The following is a 21,993-nucleotide window of genomic DNA, read 5'->3' as shown; positions in this document are numbered from 1 at the left end:
CGAAACCTGGTTGAAATCAGGTAATCCTGACGCGCTAGGCTGATCGTTAGGTGCGTATCCCGGCTCCTCCTGGTTGTCAGGAAACATATTGTCAAACCACCACATTTATTTTTCTGGTTTTAACTCTCGAAAGGTGATGACGAATTGTGTTGCATGTGTTTATAAATGTTAATATATGTATAATATATATAATAAAGAGAAGAGAGAGGGAGCCTGGTGAGTTCAATTATTCAAAATAAACCAATAGGCCGCTTATTACACTATATGCAGCCTATCGAATACATCATATAAAACAAACATCACTTAATAGGCCACCTATTATGGGGTGCTTGGGTGTCTCTAACACAACCCAAAAAGAATAAAAAATCTTGTTTGTTAATCAAGATCTATTCTAATACCGAAAAAGAAATCGTTAAATGCCTAAAAAAAATAAAAGAAGAAAAGGACAGATAGTTGACTATGTATTGATGATCTGGCTCTATATTTGACTTTATTTTTTTAGATAAAATGACAAAAGACGTTGTAGGGGTATGGTACTAAACCCGGTTTTACGACCCTAAATCTATTATGTTTGGCTTATTTTATTACATGGACTAATACAATGTTATTGGGCTGAGGGGGTTTTCTGGAGGTAACCCTAACTGGGCTAGGCCCATTAGGGTACCATGATGGTGGCCATGAGGCTCTCTATATAAGGAGGTCTCCACCTCCTTATTAAAGGCCATGCTCAATAAGAGCCACCACCACTTTTTGTGTCTGTAAACAAGAGATCCTCAGGATTTCTTAGAAGTCACCTCCACACCCCCGAAAAACTATTTGCAGGTCACAAGCAACCGTAGAAGAAGATCAGACGTGGTTCGTTCATCTCGAAAATCCGTGGAAACATCGTCATGGATCAGGTCAGATTCATTTCATGCTTCGACATTGGCGACATCCGTGGGACGGCAACGAACTACCCTTCGATCTTTCTCTCGGCTGTCAGATCTCTCCCAGGAAAAGCCCAGATCTGGAAGTTTACAGAAAAAGGCTTCAAAGCTTGTTCTATTAAAGCTCAAAAAGATCCATAGATCTAAAGGAGGCTTCCAGATCTGTGCGAAAAGAAGCTGCCTGATTCGAATGATCAGGTCTCCGTATCTGTGATGGTTTTAAATCCGCTCCGGGTCTCAGATCTATCTAGATCTGATTTACAGATCCAGATCTAGACTACAGACCTGGATTTTAGGTTTGAAATTGCAGATCTAACTCTTAAATTGCAGATCCAAAAATTACCAGACTTCCGCCGCCATGTACGCGCGCCCGCGGATTCTCACTCCGCAGCCATGCATGTGCCGCCGCGGGAACCACCATATGGGTTTTGCGCAAGAGACGTCCGCCACGCACGCGCGCTCGCGAGTCACCACTTCATCGCCGTGCATGCGCTCATCAGGCCACGCGCGAAACTTAAAGGTTGGGAATCCTCATAATATCCCATATGGCTACGCGCCATAATTAAAGGTTGGGAATCCTCATAATATCCCATATGGCTACACGCCATACTTAAAGGTTGGGAATCCTCATAATATCCCATATGGCTACGCGCCATACTTAAAGGTTGGGAATCCTCATAATATCCCATATGGCTACGCGCCATACTTAAAGGTTGGGAATCCTCATAATATCCCATATGGCTACGCACCATACTTAAAGGTTGGGAATCCTCATAATATCCCATATGGCTACGCGCCATACTTAAAGGTTGGGAATCCTCATAATATCCCATATGGCTACGCGCCAAACTTAAAGGTTGGGAATCCTCATAATATCCCATATGGCTACACGCCATACTTAAAGGATGGGAATCCTCATAATATCCCATATGGCTACGCGCCATACTTAAAGGTTGGGAATCCTCATAATATCCCATATGACTACGCGCCAAACTTAAAGGTTGGGAATCCTCATAAACCCATACGGCTTCGCGCCACATGCTCACACATATCACACAGTCTACGCGCACGCGCACGCAACATGTGCGCGTGGCGCGGGACATAAAGTCTGCGCGCACGCGCATGCAACATCTGCGCGTGGCGCATAACACAAGCCAGAGCCTATGCGCACGCGCATGCAACATCTGCGCGCGTCGCATGACGCGCAGTCTACGCGCACGCGCAAGCTTCATTATTATTATAGCTCGTAAGCCGCAACTCGCGCAAGCTTCATTATTATTATAGCTCGTAAGCCGCAACTCGCACAAGCTTTATTATTCATACAGCTCATAAGACGCCTCGCGCGCAAGCTGTTATTATTCTTATAGCTCGTAAGACGCCTCGCGCGCAAGCTGTTATTATTCTTATAGCTCGTAAGACGCCTCGCGCGCAAGCTTTATTATTCATACAGCTCATAAGACGCCTCGCGCGCAAGCTGTTATTATTCTTATAGCTCGTAAGACGCCTTGCGCGCAAGCTGTTATTATTCATACAGCTCGTAAGACGCCTCGCGCGCAAGCTTTATTATTCATACAGCTCATAAGACGCCTCGCGAGCAAGCTTTTATTATTCATATAGCTCGTAAGACGCCTCGCGCGCAAGATTTTATTATTCTTATAGCTCGTAAGACGCCTCGCGCGCAAGCTTTATTATTCATACAGCTCATAAGACGCCTCGCGCGCAAGCTGTTATTATTCTTATAGCTCGTAAGACGCCTCGCGCGCAAGCTGTTATTATTCTTATAGCTCGTAAGACGCCTCACGCGCGCAAGCTGTTATTATTCTTATAGCTCGTAAGACGCCACGCGCGCAAGCTGTTATTATTCATATAGCTCGTAAGACGCCTCGCGCGCAAGCTTTTATTATTCTTATAGCTCGTAAGTCGCCTCGCGCGCAAGCTTTTATCATTCCATGACTCATAAGTCGCCTCACGCGCAAGCTTTATTATTCTCATAGCTCGTAAGTCGCCTCACGCGCAGGCTTTTATTATTTGGCGTGCTATATCTTATTCATGCCAGTACATCATCATTATCATAAAAACCACAACATGTCACCATCATGGAGAAAACCTCTCAAAACTCAAAAACAATAAAGACAAGGCCAAAGAAAAGGGAAAAACCGCCTCATGGCCTAACACACCTTATAAAGTCCAGCGCTCCACCTAGACGCTTGCGCGCCCAGAAGCAACGCTGGACTTGGGGGGGCTTGTAGGGGTATGGTACTAAACCCGGTTTTACGACCCTAAATCTATTATGTTTGGCTTATTTTATTACATGGACTAATACAATGTTATTGGGCTGAGGGGGTTTTGTGGAGGTAACGCTAACTGGGCTAGGCCCATTAGGGTACCATGATGGTGGCCATGAGGCTCTCTATATAAGGAGGTCTCCACCTCCTTATTAAAGGCCATGCTCAATAAGAGCCACCACCACTTTTTGTGTCTGTAAACAAGAGATCCTCAGGATTTCTTAGCAGTCACCTCCACACCCCCGAAAAACCATTTGCAGGTCACAAGCAACCGTAGAAGAAGATCAGACGTGGTTCGTTCATCTCGAAAATCCGTGGAAACATCGTCATGGATCAGGTCAGATTCATTTCATGCTTCGATCTTTTATGTTTGCACGGTTTTTTATAATAGACGTCATATGACAAACTTAATGAGAGAAAACATCCTTTATGTTAAAAAAAACGTTTCACGGTTCGTCCTTTTCACAAACGAGGGTTAGTTTTTCTCGTTAAATCCAGTCATGTGCACCTCATGTGAAGACACTTTAGTCTTTTTACCCCCTTAGGGGTTATTTGTGTAATTGACTTAAAAATTTTGGGCTTTAAATAAATAAATAAAATTTCTCAATGTTATCCATCTCTCTTACTGCCCACCATATCCCCAACGTTAACCATCTCCCCAAACACCACTCCACCACCATAACGATCATCAATTCCGGCCAACATCTCGGAACCGACGACCACCAAACACCACCCAAAACTATATATGACAGCAACCACAACAACTTGAAAACCCAAAACCATATACATCCGCAACCACACCAATGCCTTCCTGTATGCCATTCGGTTTCTTGCCTCTAAGAAAACGAAAAAAACAAAATTATAGGGCTTTTCCAATAATCAGTCATTTTGGTTCTGATTTATACAACCAAAATGCTAGCATCTCCGATTTGTTTCGATTTTGCTTCAGGAACGATTATGAAAATAAAACCCTAATTTAAGTTGGCTTTTCTACCAAGACAGAGGCTGGTTAGGATTGGATTATTTTTAAGTAGATGACACAAGATCTGAATTCTGAGGCGTGAAAGATGTTATGAGCCGGAGATGTAAGCTCGCTGGAGTTGTTGGAATCATTTTTGGTGGGCTTGTTTGATATTATCGATGGGTCGAGCCGCGAAAAGTTCTTGAAGAGTTACAAACCACGCCAGAGCAAACGACTATAAATATGGCGGCGACGGTTGATGGTGCGGTCACCGGAGTTTTCAAATTCCGATTTGGTGGTGGCGATAGTTGTGGTAGACCCCTAGGGTTTATGAGATGATGATGATGGGTGGTGCACAGGTGTTTTGGTTGTGGTGTTGATGGTGGGTTATGAATATTTGGGGAAGAAGATGATGGTTAAAAAAACTTTTATTTATTTAAAGTCCAAAATTTTAAGTCAATTACACAAATAACCCCTAAGGGGGTAAAAAGACTAAATTTCCCTCACATGAGGTGCACATGACTGGATTTCACGAGAAAAACTAACCCTCATTAGCGAAATGGACGAACCGTGCAACGTTTTTTTTATTAACATAAATGATGTTTTCTGTCATTAAGGACAAATGACGTCCATTGAAAAACCATGCAAACATAAATGACGTCTTTTGCCATTTTGTCTTTTTTTACCTACAATCAAGTTTGCCGGATATGAAAATGAAATTTTGGATTAGTTTTAATAAATATTTTTATTAGTTTTAATATATTTATAGAATAAATTAAAATCAAAATAAGATATATCTATTAAAATAATTGGTTTGGATTGGGTTGTGAATAATAGTGAAAAGTTGGATTAGGTTGGGTTGTATAAGTGAAAGAGAGAAAAAATAGTTTTTTATTAAATTTATTCACAACCCAGTCAAACCCAACTTTTTAGTAAAAAAATATTTTCTCTCTCTTTCACTTATACAACCCAACCTAATCCAACTTTTACTTTTATTCACAAAAACCAATTATTTTAATATTATTTTAATAGATATATCTTATTTAGATTTTAATTTATTATATAAATATATTAAAACTAATAAAAATATTTATTAAAACTAATCCAAAATTTCATTTTCATTCTCTAACCTACTTTTTTAACTACATAAATATAGTTATAGTTTTCAAAATATATTATAAATTGGACTTTTAAGATAATAAGCTTAAGAACTAATAATATTGTAACGCAACCATACTTAAAAAATACGTTTTTTTATCAAACTCCGTTTTTAATTAAACTCATATCGGAACGTTCACAAAAAAATTAAACAAGACTGCGTTTTTTTATCTTTTAAAAAGGTTAAATATAAATAGTTATTAAAGAAAAACTAGATTATATGTGAAATTAATTGTTAAATGAAAAAAATAGAATATATGAACCAATTAGTTAATGACATGTGGTATATAGTAGGTTGCAACCCAATGTTGCTATAACAACTTGGGTTGAGGAATAAAACAAAAGTATTTTTCTTTTCTTTTGATTGATTGGACCCATCAAATAGTATAATGACCTCCTAGGAGGTTGTTGATAAACTTGGTCTTACATTCACTAAACCTACATTTTACACAAATTCTACATTCAATTCACACTTTAAAAACAAAAGTATTTTCTTCGACCTCTACTTTAAGCTCCGATCCGGTCATCTTCTAGAATTCTTCATACACTGAAAAACTAATTTCAGGCGTCCAAGTTTACTTTAGCTCCGCCCTGTTTAAGGGTATCATAATATATACATATGTGTATCCTATACATAAAAAGAGAATAAAAAAAATTACACTAATTTTACACTTTACAATCAAAGTTGAGTGGGTAACCCCAGAGCCTTATATAGATCCACTCATGAATGTAATAGTGGAATAAGATTGAAGAGAAGTGGAGATAAATGAATTATATATTATAACCAATAACAACAAAATAAATAAAGGTATCCTCACACACTTTAGAGAGCTTTGCATTTCATAGGGCAGCGCCCTGAAAGCTGAATCCTATCAAGCCCAATATAGATAACTATTTAGAGCATCTTCAATCCAACATACATGTCTTTGTATCTAAATGTAAATCAACATTTCATATAATATTTTAAACCAACCTATAAAAACCCTTGTCTATCCTCCAATGACTATTTACCTGTCTTTGTTTTAAACTGCCAACTCACCATCCATCTCATCACCTACTTTTTTTCTTTATTTAATCTATAACAATTTTTATATTTGATAACTAATAATTTTATATTTCGTATATACTAAATAGATAAAAAAACACATAAATTTAATTACTCTATTAAATTTTATCATCTAGTTATTATTATAAAAAGTGATTATTTTACTATTGAAAATTTTTAAATATTCCATTCCTTTATGTCTTTGATTATTTAGATATAAACTTGAAAACAACAACAATATATACCACTATGAATTAAGTAGGTGAACTTAAAAAGATGGAAATTGATTTGAAGGTGTATGAATGTGTATTTGGTTTGTTTTTTTTGCTTGCTTGAATTTGTATATATTGTTAAGATGAACCATGTCATACTTCTACAAACCACTCTGTATATACTTCTACAAGCCACTCTGTATTCACAAACTCTTTGTTGTCTCTCTTTTAAGTTGGCAACCTCCAATAGTGAAGATCATTTTGTGGGTTCTGTTTAGAATATAAACACTTGCCACCTAATACCATTGGATATGCCCTTACATAAGGTCGTGCATTGCAAAAACCATGATTAAATTTTATCCCTACTACGTAGGCATATAAGGCACAACACACCGCCACAATTGGGTGTAGCAACGATGCAGAAGATAGCATGGGAAGCAATGTGTTTAAATTATTATTCTACAATTAATAATTTAATACAACAAACACATGTTCTTAGATGTTTAATTAATTATGTTTGAATTATCATTTAGTCATCGCATCCCGCCACCAATTTCACATATCAGTATATCAAAATACCACAACCTTGTTATTCGATGTGAAATACGAAACTACTGCCTATGCGGCATATTTTTATTTTTTCATAATTCACAATCACCATAACGGATAACCTGCTTGGGTGGAGGGAATTAGTCTGCCGTGTCCTCATTATCAGTTTTTTTTACTCCCCCCCTCCATCTTTAAACCATCTATAACCTTGAAAATGATTATCTTAAGATATGTGCAGGTGAGACAAGAATTTGGACAGATTATGTAGGTCCCAAAATGACCACGAATGATTTTGCACTTGATATGCATTTCGAGACGGGTGCGGCGAAATCAAACGATCGAACAAAATAATAGAGTTATAATAAAGATAGTGACGATCTCGTTGTAGGTCAAAAGATAAATAACATTGATAATAAAGAACCGACCCACCCAATTAAGGAGAGCTCCCCTTGAGTGGATGATTTACACCATGAAAACACACACTAAAATGTGAACAATAAAGACATATTTATAGCAAAACACATGCTATGTAGAAGTTTTCTCATCGTTGAAGCTAAACGCGTTCACCGAAGCTCTCGTCTCATATCCGGATTTTTCGTTAACTTAAATTATTCACTTGACCATTAATATGCAACATGTTTCGTAATTTGATATCGCAAGTCACAAATATTGGCCTTACAGATTACAAACACATGTGTATACACATAAGATACGAGAAAACTATTACCAACCAAAATATTGATTATTTAATTTTTTTAATTTCTTTTAGTTATAAGGTTAAAAATGTAAAAGAAAAAAAATAGCTCACGAAGTTACGTATTTTCTTGACAACCACGACACTTGAACAACCACGACACATGGCGAGTAATCCATAGGGGGATGAGTTGGTGTATAAGTTATGTATTTTCTTGACAGCCACGACACATGGTGAGTGTAGGGCCAATATTCTATATTAGTTTTAGGATTGTGTATGTCTTTATATTTTCTTAGAGTCGGTGTATTACGTACCTCGGTAAGTGTATTTTGTATGGACAAAATGTAAAAGTTGGAGAAATGGGGACCATATTTAAGGCCACTTTACCCATTTCTCCAACCAATCTTTGAAGGTAACCCTTGCAAAACTATTGTTCTTATACTCAAACTCTCTCTCCCTCTTCCCTTCTCTAAACTCACGGCTCACATACACACACCATAAGATCTGAGATCTCGATCCTAGCTAATTGTTTCCGTCAACTAGTTGAGAGGTTGATCCAAGACGACTAGTACTTTGTTGTGTTGTTTGATCCGGTCACGGGACCTACAATTGGTAACAGAGCTTTCAGGCTCTACTAGTTGTAGATCTTGGGTCACAACCTTGGATTTTGGTCTTGTGTGTGTGAAAAGACGGATTTTCAAGAAAATAAGTGGGTTCGGGTTTATGTGTTCTTCAAGGATTCAAGAAAATAAAATTGTTCATGTTCAAGAATGTGTTAAAGTTTGTGTGTTTGGTGTTTGAATTCTCTAAAGTTGGTGTTTGTGTTGATGTATGTGAAGTTTACTACAAAAGATGTGTTATTCATGCAAATGGAATGTATTGTAAAAGGTGACTGGAAACTGAGTTGGTGACTTTCCAAAGTGGGATTGGCATTTATTCCTGGTTTTCATACAATATACAATTGTTGAATTCAAATACGTGGATCCTATTCGAATACAAGTGACCAATTCGAATACAACTTTATTTCGAATACATTTGTATTTTGAATACTTTGGTTGGATTCGAATACATTCTGGTTGTAATTCACAATCTGGTTGTAATTCTTCTAAGGGAATTGTGTTCTATTCAAGTTCAATTCGCATACAATCCCCAATTCGCATACATTTGTCAATTCGCATACATTTGTCAATTCACATACATTTGTAAATTTTCATACATTTGTCAATTCGCTTACATTTGTGAATTAGCGTACATCTCCTTGTTCGATACATTTGCTCATCCGCATACATTACCTTGTTCGAATACATTTGCTCAGTCGCATAAAATCCCTCAATCTAATACAACTTTTCATTAGAATACAAGGGACTTAGTTTTGAGCAGTTTTTGTTTCAAGAGTGTTTGATCTTTGAGAAAAGAGTTGACGCGTTGACCGTTGACTTCGACCCGTTGACTTTGACCTATTGACAAAAAAAATGTCTTGCAATTCTAAGCTTGAAGAAAGTCTCAATATGAGAGACGGCCAAAAGGACATGTTTAAAGAAGAAATTCAACATGTTTAAACATACTTAAGGGGAATCAGTTGCCTATCTCATCAACAGATTTGAGTCATTCGTTACTAAATTGAGAAGTGCCGGTATCACAAATAAGTTATCTGAGATTAACATGAAGTTGTTGAATTCACTGCCATACACATGGAACAACAGTGTGATTACCATCAGGAGAACGGAAAACCTGGATACCTTAACACTCTCAGAGTTGACTTCTACCATCAAAGTTTTGGTGCAAATAAAATAAAGATGAGACAAGTGTTGCGGGTGTAAGCAGTTAAGCATGTCCTATCATCCCCGAGTGTGCTGCTGGTGGAAGTAGTCAAGCAAGCACCTCATCAAGCTCCACTGATGGCATTCCTACACCTGCCTCACTCATTCCCGAGGTATACAAAATTTGCACACAAAACTGTATTGATAAATTTCTTCACTATAGAAACCACAATGCTAAAATTCTAGAACAAATACGTAGCATTAAAGTTCAGAATGAAGATCTTAAAAAGGCTGGAAAGATACTATTGCTGCTAATTTAGCCCAACGTCATGAAAATCACGTAGTTGAGCTAAACGCTAAGATTGTCAAATTTGAGATTGAATTAACCCAAAGAAAAATTAACATAGAAAACTTTGAGTTAGCTTCCAAAAAGCTAACTAAATTAATTGGGTCACAAATGGAGTTAAGAATAAAGACAGGAATAGGCAATGATAATTCTGCAGTTCCACCTCCTTTTAATGATAACTATACTAGCGTTCCTCACTTTAGTTTTAACTCACCACCAGAGGAAGAAATGGTCTATGGTATTGGTCAAGTGCCAATTTCAAAGACATTTGTTCCTGCTGCTCCAATGATTCAGCTGTTCCTTCAGTTAGTGCTAATGGTAGTTCATCTTCTTCAGCAGTTTGTGCAGAAGAAAGTGGGTCAGTGGAAAGCCCTGTTAAGCTGAATAGAGCTAGTTGTTCATCATCAAGTTATAAGACTGAGGATAAATCAAGTAAAGGCAAAGTGTTTGAAAATGATAATCAAACGAGTACTTCATGTAAATATGTGCCACCAAATAAAAAGATTATTTTCTCAAACAACTAATCAATCACAAAATCCTCAGTCATACAACTGTTTTGATAACAACTATTATGGTCATTATCAATAAATTTTGTTGATCCATATTACACTAATTTTTTTGATGACCGGGGTCAATCATCAAATGTGTTTTATAATCATGTTCCTTTCCACGGATAACCTTTCCCACCACACCAACCATTTTATCATTTTATAGTTATGATGAGTTCTATAGTGCTTCTAGGAGAAAATGTTGTTTTGTTTGTGGTCATTCTTCTCATCTTGAAAGACATTGCAAGCATTGGTTCAAGCAACAACTTGATATTCAAAGGCAGCTTAGTCAGTCCCCAAAAGGTACTTTTAGTAGCCCAGATTCAAGGACTGATCAAGCTGATAGTGAAGCCAGTGAAGTGGATGTGAGATCCAAATTCAATAAAGTAAAACGCAAGAGAAAACCATTTTGGAAAACTAAAAAGGATAAAATAAAAAAGGATCCTAGATTGAAAAGTCTGAGGATTCACCGAAAATAGTTTTAAAATTCAGAAAAAAAAGTCCAAAATTGTCAAAACCAAGGAACAAGTTTGTGCTTGGACTCCTAAGGACTATTCTTCAAGCGATGAGTCGCCAAGAAATAAATTGTTTTCAGGAAATAAAATCAAGTTCTGTCGATTTATGGTCGACTTTCTCGAGACAATTAAGTCTCGGGAACCCATGTTTATTTAAACGCTTAGTGAATGTAGGTTCAATCTGGGAGGACTGTCAAGGTTATTCAGTACTTAGATAGTGGTTGCACCCGACATATGATGGAAGACGAAACCTCTCTATTTGATGCTAAACCATTCAATGGCAGATTCGAGTCTTTCATAAGCGACATGGGAGAACTACAAGGAAAAAGAAATGTTTCATACTTTGTGCTTTAACAATGCCAACCTTGTTCAAATGGATCAACCACAACTTGTCGAGCGTTTCCCAAGTGATGGATCGGACATTAGTTGCTGGGGCTTCGGTTTGAAGTTGCTGGGGCTTCGGTTTGAATCTCTTCAACTTTACTATATGATGTAATAATGAATGCTTAAGATAGTTCATATGACAACATCTTTGCTTACCTTTTCACTAAAGCCATCAACCAATTTTGATTAACACATCATATATATATTTTTGTATATAAAATTGTAAATATTTTTCAAATATGTCACAATTTTAAAGAGAGAAAATGAGTTAAGTTTAACTCACCAAAAAGATTTTCAGTTTCTTTAAGAAAAAAAAAGAGTCAGTTAACTTGCCAAAAATATTTTATTATTTAATTATTCTTCGTTAAGAAAATCAGAAAAAGATTCAAAAATATATTCTCTCATTTAGAGGGAGCTCCTTCTTAGAGGGAGTCAAATAATTAAAAAATATAAAATTTTGAGAAATTGATCCGACCTTTGGAACATGATAAGAAATTGTCTTAGATGATCCTAGCACATGAAAAGAGTATATCAAAAGCCAACAAGATCATTGCTTGATGTGTAGATAGGCTTGACAAATGAGTAAGTGTCATAGTGATATAAACTTAAATACTCGCATATGCTAGTGGTTACACTCTTATAAAGCAGTTGCCGACTCCAAAATAAGTCATAACGATGAAGGAAAAAATGTTATTAGTCAGTCATACACGAGCCGGTTAGTGATTGGTCACAATTAAAATTATTTTTTGCTTTAGATTCAAATATTGAAATATCAAAAATTATTAAAGCAGAAAACTGCAAAATACTCAAAAAGTATTCAAAAATCAACAACCAAAATGTTGATAATTTATCAAACAAAAAGGGGTATATTAGAACTACGTGACGTGGGGCAAACAAGTAAGACCTTAACACTTTATATGAAGGCTTGTAAGTCCGGATGACATGTAAGTTTATGGTTCAACCTTTAAATTGTTTGAAAGAAAAGTTTGCAAAGAGTTTATGAAAGCTCAAAATGTTTTGATCAATCATTAGGGGTCGGAGTCAATTCGGGGTGATACTGATGAACACAAACTATGCCCTAGGTATGATGGAGTTTGTAACATGTTGGATTAACAGGGGACCACACAAGTAGTTTGCCTAATTAATACCTTAACGTATCACAGTGAAATCAAAATACTTGTTAAGTTTAAAGTGGACCAACATATCTACAATCGACTTTGGATTATTGGCATAATAATATCCAAATAGAAGTGTGATCTAGGACATTATAGACAATGTGATTCCATATTGTGATATTTCTCGCAAAAATATTGAAGTCATTAGAAAATTATGTAAATATTATCGTTAGATAATATTAAATTCATCTTTACTCCTATCTTTTCACTTTTCTTGTTTTATTTTACGTTTCAACTTCAAAATATTATGTATATATATATATATATATTCGAAATATTATAATATATGAAAATTCCAAAAAGATTTTATGTTTTTATTGTGTTTGTACATATTTTATTAAACCTTTGTTTATTCAAAATCATGTGTTTTGCTGTCAAGGTCGTTCATGCAAAGTTCGTTGAAAATCTGGGACTTAAACAAATCATTTACAAGTTGGGGGACTGAATTGGTATTTTATGAGAAGTCTATAATAAAATTAAAATTTCAGAGTTATCTTGCAAATACTTCAAACCAAGAGCATTCTTTGAAAAAAAAATTCTTCTTTGACCCTCTAGAGGATTTGTGAACGAATCTTATTCGCTCTAAGTTTTGTGCAGCGCGCAGTACATGAACATGTAGATCAAGATCAAGTGTCCTAGGCTGCAGATACCGAAGTTGCAGATGCTGAAGTGTTTAAACGAAAACGAGAACGTGACAATAGATGGTTGTACCTTAAAAGGAACTGATCATCAGTCGAAGAACAAAGCAAAGAAACAAGCCGACACAAGAAAGTCAACAAAAGAAAATTAGACGTCAAGCCTCCCGCATCTGATTTTCTAAAATTTGCTGTTGCCGATCCTTCCCAGGATATAAGATTGAAGTTCAAGTCTTCAAGATCGGAAAATAAAGAACTGTTCAAGATCCAATTTCGTTCAAGCTCTTGAATCAAGAAAAGTACTAGATTTCAAGTAATAAAGACGGAGCAAGGAACTTGATGAAGGTTCCTGGACATACTCAATCCTAGAGGGAGATTGTAGGATCAATATTCTATATTAGTTTTAGGATTGTGTATGTCTTTATATTTGCTTAGAGTCGGTGTATTACGTACCTTGGTATGTTTTATGGATAAAATGTAAAAGTTGGAGAAATGGGGACCGTATTTACGGCCACTTTACCCATTTCTCCAACCAATCTGTAACCCTTGCAAAACTATTGTTCTTATACTCAAACTCTCTCTCCCTCCTCCCTTATCTAAACTCATGGCTCACATACTTACACCACAAGATCCGAGATCTCGGTCCTAGCTAGTTGTTTCTGCCAACTAGTTGAGAGGTTGATCCAAGACGACTAGTACTTAGTTTTTTGTGTTGTTTGATCCGGTCACGGACCCAACAGTGAGTAACCCATAGGAGATGAGTTGGTGTAGAAGAACCTTCCACATCCATACGTCGTTGAGTATTAGGAAGCGAAGAGAAGAGACATCAGGGGAAATTGACAAAGAGGGCAGGAGAAAAAAAATTAGCGACTAGGCTTTGGAAGAGCCAGGCCATGATACCATGAAGGAATGTATAATACAAGGCTTGCCAATCTCATTAGTATAAATCCCTTTATATAGGGTCAAGTACAATCTTTGAATAATATACAAATATATGAACAATCATAATCACATATATCTTCCTAATATATAATATATTCTATATATTACTTCCTAACAAACCTAACAACAAAATGCAACAATGAAACTTATTTATGATACAACAACATGTCCCACAAAACAAGATGGAGCCTACTGCATTTTATTAGATACAAGTCTTTACCTTCATCTTCCACTAGCAATGGGTAACATAGTAAGCTTGCTTATGCTATCGAAGGTGCTTGAGCTTGCATTGCTCACAATGCCACCATCTGTACAATCATAGTCTTTGCTTGGTTCTTTGAGAAAATACTCACCTTCATGTTCGTTTGAACTACTTTGCACCCATGGGTGGTTTTGTGTCGTTGATGCCAATATTCCTTGGAGCTTGATTGCTACTTCTTTCATGGAAGGCCTTTCATCGCCCTTAACGCGTAAGCATCTTTCTGCCAGTCTTGAAACTTGATTTATCTCGCTAGGAACGTCATCTAGCTGCAAGCGTTCATCAAGAACCTGGAAGAGTCTCCCTTCTTTTAAAGAATATAGAAAAAAAATTGCTAGGTTCCTCTCTTCCTCTGGCCTATCAAAACTAAGAGCCTTTTTACCGGTTAAAAGTTCCACTAGTACCACCCCAAAACTATACACATCGCTCTTATCTGTGAGTTGATTTGTTTGCAAATACTCTGGATCTAAGTAGCCTAGTGTTCCTTGCACTATAGTGGCCAACTCAGTCTGATCAATAGGAATCAGCTTAGATGCCCCGAAATCAGCCACTTTTGCTACATAGTTGTCATCCAAAAGTATATTCATTGGCTTGACATCCCGATGGATGATTGGAACGGATGCTGCAGAATGTAAGTATGAAAGTGCTTCAGCTGTTTCCGTTGCTATTCTGAGTCGTGTGTCCCAAGTTATAGCTAATGACTTGCTTTCATTGTGGATGTGATCAGACAGTGTGCCATTTGGAATGAACTCATAAACCAATAATGGAATTTCTGTTTCCAGGCAACATCCAATCAGCTTCACCACGTTCCTATGATTTATTTGTGAGAGGATAACCACTTCATTGATGAATTGCTCTATCTGAGCTTGTGTTTGATCTGCTAATTTTGACTTCTTTATGGCAACTACTCTATTATCAGCAAGAACTCCTTTATAAACCGTGCCATAGCCACCCTTACCGATAATTCTGTTTGCATCATAGTTATTGGTTGCCCTCTTTAGCTCCTCTATGGTGAAGACTCTTGCTTGATCACGAGAACCCCTATCGCCAGAAATTCGTTGTTGTAACATTAGTCCACCATTTTGTTTAAAGAATTTTTCTCTTAGCAGGATGAACTTTCGCTTCTTCAGTAGCAAGTACAACCAGGCGACAAATATAAGAAGAAATATAGCAGAAGTTGAGATACCTACAACAAGAAAGCTTAACTTAGCACGAACGCATGATAATTTGATGACTCAAAGTAGCCTAAGATATAAATAAAAATATATGGTACATTATTTACCCGCAACTATCTTTATAACAGTGGATTGCTCAGCGGTGCAACCTGTTCCACTTTTCGTACCATCTCCAGAGTAACCGTTTGGACAAGTACAAGTATGATTTCCTTCTATATCCACGCATTTATATTTACAATCATGTTTTCCTATTTCACACTCATTGATATCTGTAGATTTGAATAAAAAATGGTCAGTCATTTCATTGGTGTGTAATTTTAGCAAGAAATAAAAAGGATCCAAATGTGAAATCAAAACATACTTGTGCAGTTATTAAGAACATATGGGTTGCCATCATAACCACCACGGCAACGACAACGATATCCCGGACCTGTATAGTTTTTATCACATTCGCTGTTTCCCTCGCATAAGAAGTCATTCGTGCCCTTTGCTTCGTCACAAGTCACGCTTCCAATTGCCCAATCAAGTAACATCGGCATCCTTTCACTTTCAAAATTAGCCAGGTACGTTGTAGAAAAGTTAAACTTCCCTTCTGCTACCAAAAAGCCATAGCTGCATGGGTTGAAATTTAATATATCCGCATGGTTAATATAGCTTTGAAGACTCATATTAAAAGAGCTTAATTCTTCCGGCACTGCTACTTCGCAACACCCAACTCCCGAGCAAGAGCCGTTTTTAATATGATTGTTTCTTCCACACCAAGAAATGCACCCGGTGCCAATATCTCTAGACTCATTCCATCTTCTTCCACTAACAAAAGCATGTGTGTCACACCCGATGGCTACAAATTTGTTCTTGGTGGAGACCCGGAACTCCTTTAAGCTCCCCAAAGTAAAATATGGTCGGTCACTTTCGACTGGGCCAATGCTGTTGTAGCAATCTCTGCCTACAAACATCATGATCTCCACTTCACTCATGTTTATCGAAATACTTGTAATAACAAGATCGGTAGTTCTATCTATAAAGTATGGTATGTCTTCCCCGGATGATCTGTCACAAGTGACGAGGAATTCAGGACTCCGGTAGCATCCCTTACCTGAACCGAATGGGTAATCAATACTCACATTGCCACATGACGTTCTACAATTCGGCGAGTCTTGAGCACTTGCTGCCCCAAAAGCTGCAATAATTGCAACTAGTAGTATTTTTAAATTCATAGTTAATTGCTTTCTCTGTGCTTGTGAGTTTATGGTTTATGGTATTTGATTGGGGAAGGGTGATTAGAGATATCTTATATCGACATTCCAAGAAGACTTGATCATTTCATTATGAAAATTCAATCGTTTTCTCTGTTAACTTGTGGACTGAGTATAATACAGTGACGGGTGTTCTGATAATTCACGGAAGTCCATAATTACAAAAAATCAATGAATTTAGGAGATAATGATATTACAAAAAAAAATTATAATAAACACTGAAAATTGGTTTATAAGTGTAATTTAGTAAAAAAAAGGTATCTGATAATACTTGATGCTATTTATAAGAGTAAAAAGATGCAAGTTTATTGGTCGGCACATTCGACTCCAGTGCTGTCTTCGAGAATTATTAAAATTGTTTGGGCGGAATCCGAAAAAATAGCCTTTATATGAGTTGAGTTTTTGGGTTTAGACATTAAGAATACAATTTTTTAAATATATATATAGTTAATATTAAAAAAATCAAGCCTATCGGCGTGTCGGGTCAGGTTCTGTCGACCACCCGACCTGCCTCATAGCCGGCTCTGTTCGACTCGCCCCACCCAAGTAGAAGCGAGCATACTGGCACACTGCCCTGGGTGGCTGGGTGAATCGAGTTTATGTGTGCTAGGTTGGAGGGTTGAGTAGAATGTGAGTTTTTTTTTTTTTTTTTTTTTACGGAGTAATTGTTTTGTTTGTTTATTGGTTCTTAAAATACTTTTAATCATTTAGAATAAATTTTATCAAATACAAATATTGTTTATCAAAAATTTTCAAATACATATAAAAAAAATTATAATAAACACTGAATATTGTTTCAAATACATATCCTGGTTGATGGAATGAGTTGAAGTGGGCTAAAATGGCCAAGAAACTACCAAAGCTGACGTGAGGTGAAATGTCTTCGAAATGGCCAAGAAACTACATGTGTTCTGCATTTTAGTACTAGTTTGTTGTTACTATGATGCCACATGGCACAACATCGATCACTTGATTTTATTTAAAACTATCATTTTATAAAAGTCAGGATCCAGGGTTTGCGGTTTTTGGATCTCTTATAGAGAACTGTTTGATACCATCTTTTGTGTAATTTAGTTAATTTCTTTTACTTATTACAGAATAAAACTTTCAAGTCCCTCCATACTTTCTCCAGTTACCTCTTAGTTGCTAAAAATGTAATTAAGTATTTAGATGTAAGTAAGTATGAACTTTCTGGCTAGTTACTTGGTTAATGATGTAAGTAAGTATGAACTTAATTAATTAATTTGTTTAATGATAATTCTAGAAGAAGAAGAAGAAGAAGAAGAAGAAGAAGAAGAAGAAGAAGGAGAAGGAGAATGTTCAAACGTTTAAAGTTCGTTGTTTAAATGGTTTAAGATCGAGACAGATACGCAGGTCAGCCACACGATTTTTTTTTTTTTTAATTCTGGATGTTCTTTGATTGCGGTTCACTTTCGTGTCAACCTTTTATTTTAAGTGGTCGTTATAAGGTTTACAAGATAATTGATTAAGGGCAGAGATGCAGCAGTTTCCTGGATCACTTTAATTTGATTTATACAAGTACTCACATCCACATTCTACATTCTACATCTTGCCTTACTAAAAGTAATTCAATATCATCTTTGTTTTAGCTAGCTAAAATTTACATCAGTTTGAACATGGTTTAGAGATACTTGGTTAGACTTTTCCTTATGCTACTTGAATTAAAAATAACTAGTGGAACACCCCTACGCGTTGTGACAGGTCGGAACAAAATGTGAGGTAGTTTTGATATCATGTACGTTTGTACTTCAATTATTTGTACATTATCAATTCTAGCTTCGTTTAAAAAAACTATTATCGAGACATTATCTAAAACTAGATACATCACAAAGACATATTCCGGATTTTTTAAAATATCATACATGTATGTACCCTAACAGCAGATCTAACATCGAACGCATTTTGTTCTTGATATGCGATCGAGACGGGTGCAGTAAAAACAAATGAGTGAACAAATAATATAAAGATAATATTGAACGACTCCGTAATCGGTAATAAAAGATTGATAATATTAAAAGAACCGATCTCACCCAAGGTGAGCTCCCATTGGGTGGTTGATTACACCTAATTTAAAACACACATCATAAAAGAAATACAAGGTTTTTGTTTATAGCTAAACATAGTGACCAAACATTCTAGAAGCTTTCTTCTCGTTGAAGCTAAACGCTTGCATCAAAACTCTCGTCTCGGATCCGAATTGCTTGCCGAAATTGACCGATTGGTTTGCCAAAATATATTTAATGAGTTTTGCCACATTAATATAGCAAGTCACAATTTTTTGCCTTAATATCACCCCTTGACTTGTAATATCAATTGTTTAACCGTGTCACATTGCTTTACAAATCAATGATAAAAACTGAAGCCACTTTGTTTCAATTGACACCCTTAAGGTATGATCCACCTAATTTCATTCATGAAGGAGTTTTCGCTTCATGAGCTAGAATATCAACAAATCAATCTCGAATTATCGGCTTCATTGATCGAATGACATAACTTATTATTTCCTCTTAAAATTCAAATCCAATTTTTTCGAAGTTCACTGCACGGATGCAATTTCTCGAGCGCCTTGAAAAATAAATATAAATAACAAACTTTGAACACTTGGGTCAAACAATGACGAAAACCCGATTGATTTCGACTTACCTTGGTCAACCCATTAAATAATCCATTGGCCCAAGAATATATCACAAACTCAAGCCCAAACTGCTTCACACAACTGGCCCAAATTAATCGGCCAATGATTAATGATCTGAGTGTTAAACTACTGGACCAAACTCAAAAATAAAGTAAATTAGCCCAAATAACCAGGTCCAAAACAAAATAACCCAGCTGGCCTGAACCCATTTTCATCCCAAGTCCATTTTCTTTTAAAACATAAGGCACAAAAAACATATATATCATAAATGAAGCTGCAACCGTCATCACTAGACCACTGGTGACTGGTCGCCGAAAAACCAGTCGGAGTTACAACAAGCTCTGGAAACCCAATTTCCGGCCACTAAAACTCCACAACCACCGTCACACTCCCACCATAATCATCTCCTTCACGATGACCACCTTCACGGCTTCCTCCATAGCCACCTGTCACCGGAAAATCCCAACCGGAAAGTCGTAATCCGGAAACATCAAGATCGGAACTGAGCTTAAACCCACCGGAAAGTCGTACTCCAATAATATCACCCACTGTACATCAACAACACATCAGAGGTCACGGGGCACCTGCCACTACATCCCGCCACCACCAACCACGGTTAATAACCTTCATAGTAGTAGATCTAGCCGAAACCACACTTAAAATCAAGTGTTTGAGGTTGAAACGAAAACAAGAGTTTAAGATGTGATGATTGATGGTGTATGAGCCTACGCGGTTTCCGGAGGTCAGTCGTCACGTAACCCACCGAAAACCTGGTTTTCAGCTACCAAAGCGCAACTCCACATAATCCCCTTTGAAAAAACATGGAATGGATCCGGGTCGGATCCAAGTCGATGTTCCCCGGTTTTCGAGATGAACGAACCCATGACTTCGTCTTCTTCTCCGGTTGCTCGAGATCTGCCATTCAAAAGTGGAGGTGACAGCTAAGAGTTTCCTTTTGTTTACAGACACAAAAATATGTTTAAGGTTCCCATCCTTGGCACAGCCATATGGATGTATTTTAAGGTTCCCATCCTCGGGCGTATTTGAGGTGTGCCCAACCTTTTAGTTGGATGTCTTCCATCCAAAGATGACATGCAGGTCATAAATTTGGCGCATAGCCATATGAGTGTATTATAAAGTTCCCATCCCCGAACGTACTTTGAGGTGTGCCCAACCTTTTATTTGGATGTCTTCCATCCAAAGATGACACGTAGGTCATAAATTTGGCGCCTAGCCATATGGGTGTATTATAAGTTTCCCATCCTTGGGGCGTATTTTGAGGTGTGCCCAACCTTATGTTTGGATGTCTTCCATCCAAAGATGACACTCAGGTCATAAATTTGGCGCGTAACCATATGGGTGTATTATAAGGTTCCCATCTTTGGGCGTATTTTGAGGTGTGCCCAACCTTATATTTGGATGTCTCCCACCCAAAGATGACACACAGGTCATAAATTTGGTGCGTAGCGATATGGGTGTATTATAAGGTTCCCATCCTCGGGCGTATTTTGTGGTGTGCCCAACCTTATGTTTGGATGTCTTCCATCCAAAGATGACACGTAGGTCAAAAATTTGGCGCGTAGCCATATTGGTGTATTATAAGGTTCCTATCCTTAGGCGTATTTTGAGGTGTGCCCACCTTATGTTTGGATGTCTTCCATCCAAAGATGAAAAAGATGACGCGCAGGTCACAAATTTGGCGCGTAGACAATGAAGAAGCACGGATCTAAACCTGGATAGGCTAGACTAATGGTTCCATAGGATATGGGTCAAATAACAAATAACTCGACAGTATGAGTGAAATCTCCACATGTCCGGTGATGGAAACCGGAAAAATAGAACACCGTGAGCTCGTTACGGGAAGGACAAGAGTGGGTCTTCTCGTAACTACCCTCTCGCATGAGAATAAGTACAATTATAGAGAGATAAAGTACTTTAAGTGATTGATGTAATATGTGAAGTGTGAATGTTTCTTCTTGACAAAGGTCTTCGTCGAAGTGTGGAGATTTGGAGAGTAGCATGGCGAGGACGAAGTAATACGACATCGTGCTTGGTTCTAGCCGGGGATCGTATGTAGCCAGTGGTGGGGTGGCTTTGGCACTCGAGTTACCCTACTTATTGTTTTTCCTTGAACAATCAGAGGCATAGACCTCCATTGTTAGTTTATACGACACATATGTATCTCGTGGTGGCTAGAATTGATCTGCTTGAACACGGTTTGACCCACGACTGTAAGTCATTGACCCGAAGATGCAAACCTTAGAGACCCGTTACAGAAATATTTCATCTGTGTATAAGAGCATCTACAAGGGGGTGGGTTTCTCGAGGTCCAGATACAGTTGGCAAGAGGCAGACTAAGATCCACCGGACGTAGCCGTTGCAGCCCCAAATTCCTCTTAAGAAGTTTGGCTCTGCAGACGTGAGAAGGACAAATAGATATGACCCCTTTATATTAATTAATAAAAATTGATTTCAACTTCAATAAACGAGTTTTGGATGTTAGCGATTTGAA

The 21,993-nt window shown here is 37.3% G+C and overlaps 1 protein-coding gene across 1 annotated transcript; it reads right to left on the bottom strand.

Annotated features, from left to right (window-relative positions):
- Window positions 1-14,098: 14,098 nt before the first annotated feature.
- Window positions 14,099-16,792, bottom strand: LOC143551368 (wall-associated receptor kinase 2-like). Its single transcript, XM_077041824.1, has 3 exons — window positions 15,931-16,792; window positions 15,677-15,838; window positions 14,099-15,580 (listed from the first exon to the last, which is right to left on the bottom strand). The coding sequence occupies exons 1-3, from the start codon at window positions 16,784-16,786 to the stop codon at window positions 14,358-14,360; spliced, it is 2,241 nt and encodes a 746-aa protein (XP_076897939.1). The 5' UTR covers window positions 16,787-16,792; the 3' UTR covers window positions 14,099-14,357.
- Between the last annotated feature and the right edge of the window lie 5,201 nt (window positions 16,793-21,993).

The sequence above is a fragment of the Bidens hawaiensis genome, unplaced genomic scaffold (assembly GCF_021521415.1).
Source record: "Bidens hawaiensis isolate Kalapana, Puna unplaced genomic scaffold, B.hawaiensis_p1.1 tig00016367_1, whole genome shotgun sequence".
NCBI lineage: Eukaryota > Viridiplantae > Streptophyta > Magnoliopsida > Asterales > Asteraceae > Bidens > Bidens hawaiensis.
The sequence above is the reverse complement of the archived record's forward strand: the minus strand, read 5'-3'. Positions and strand labels throughout refer to the sequence as shown.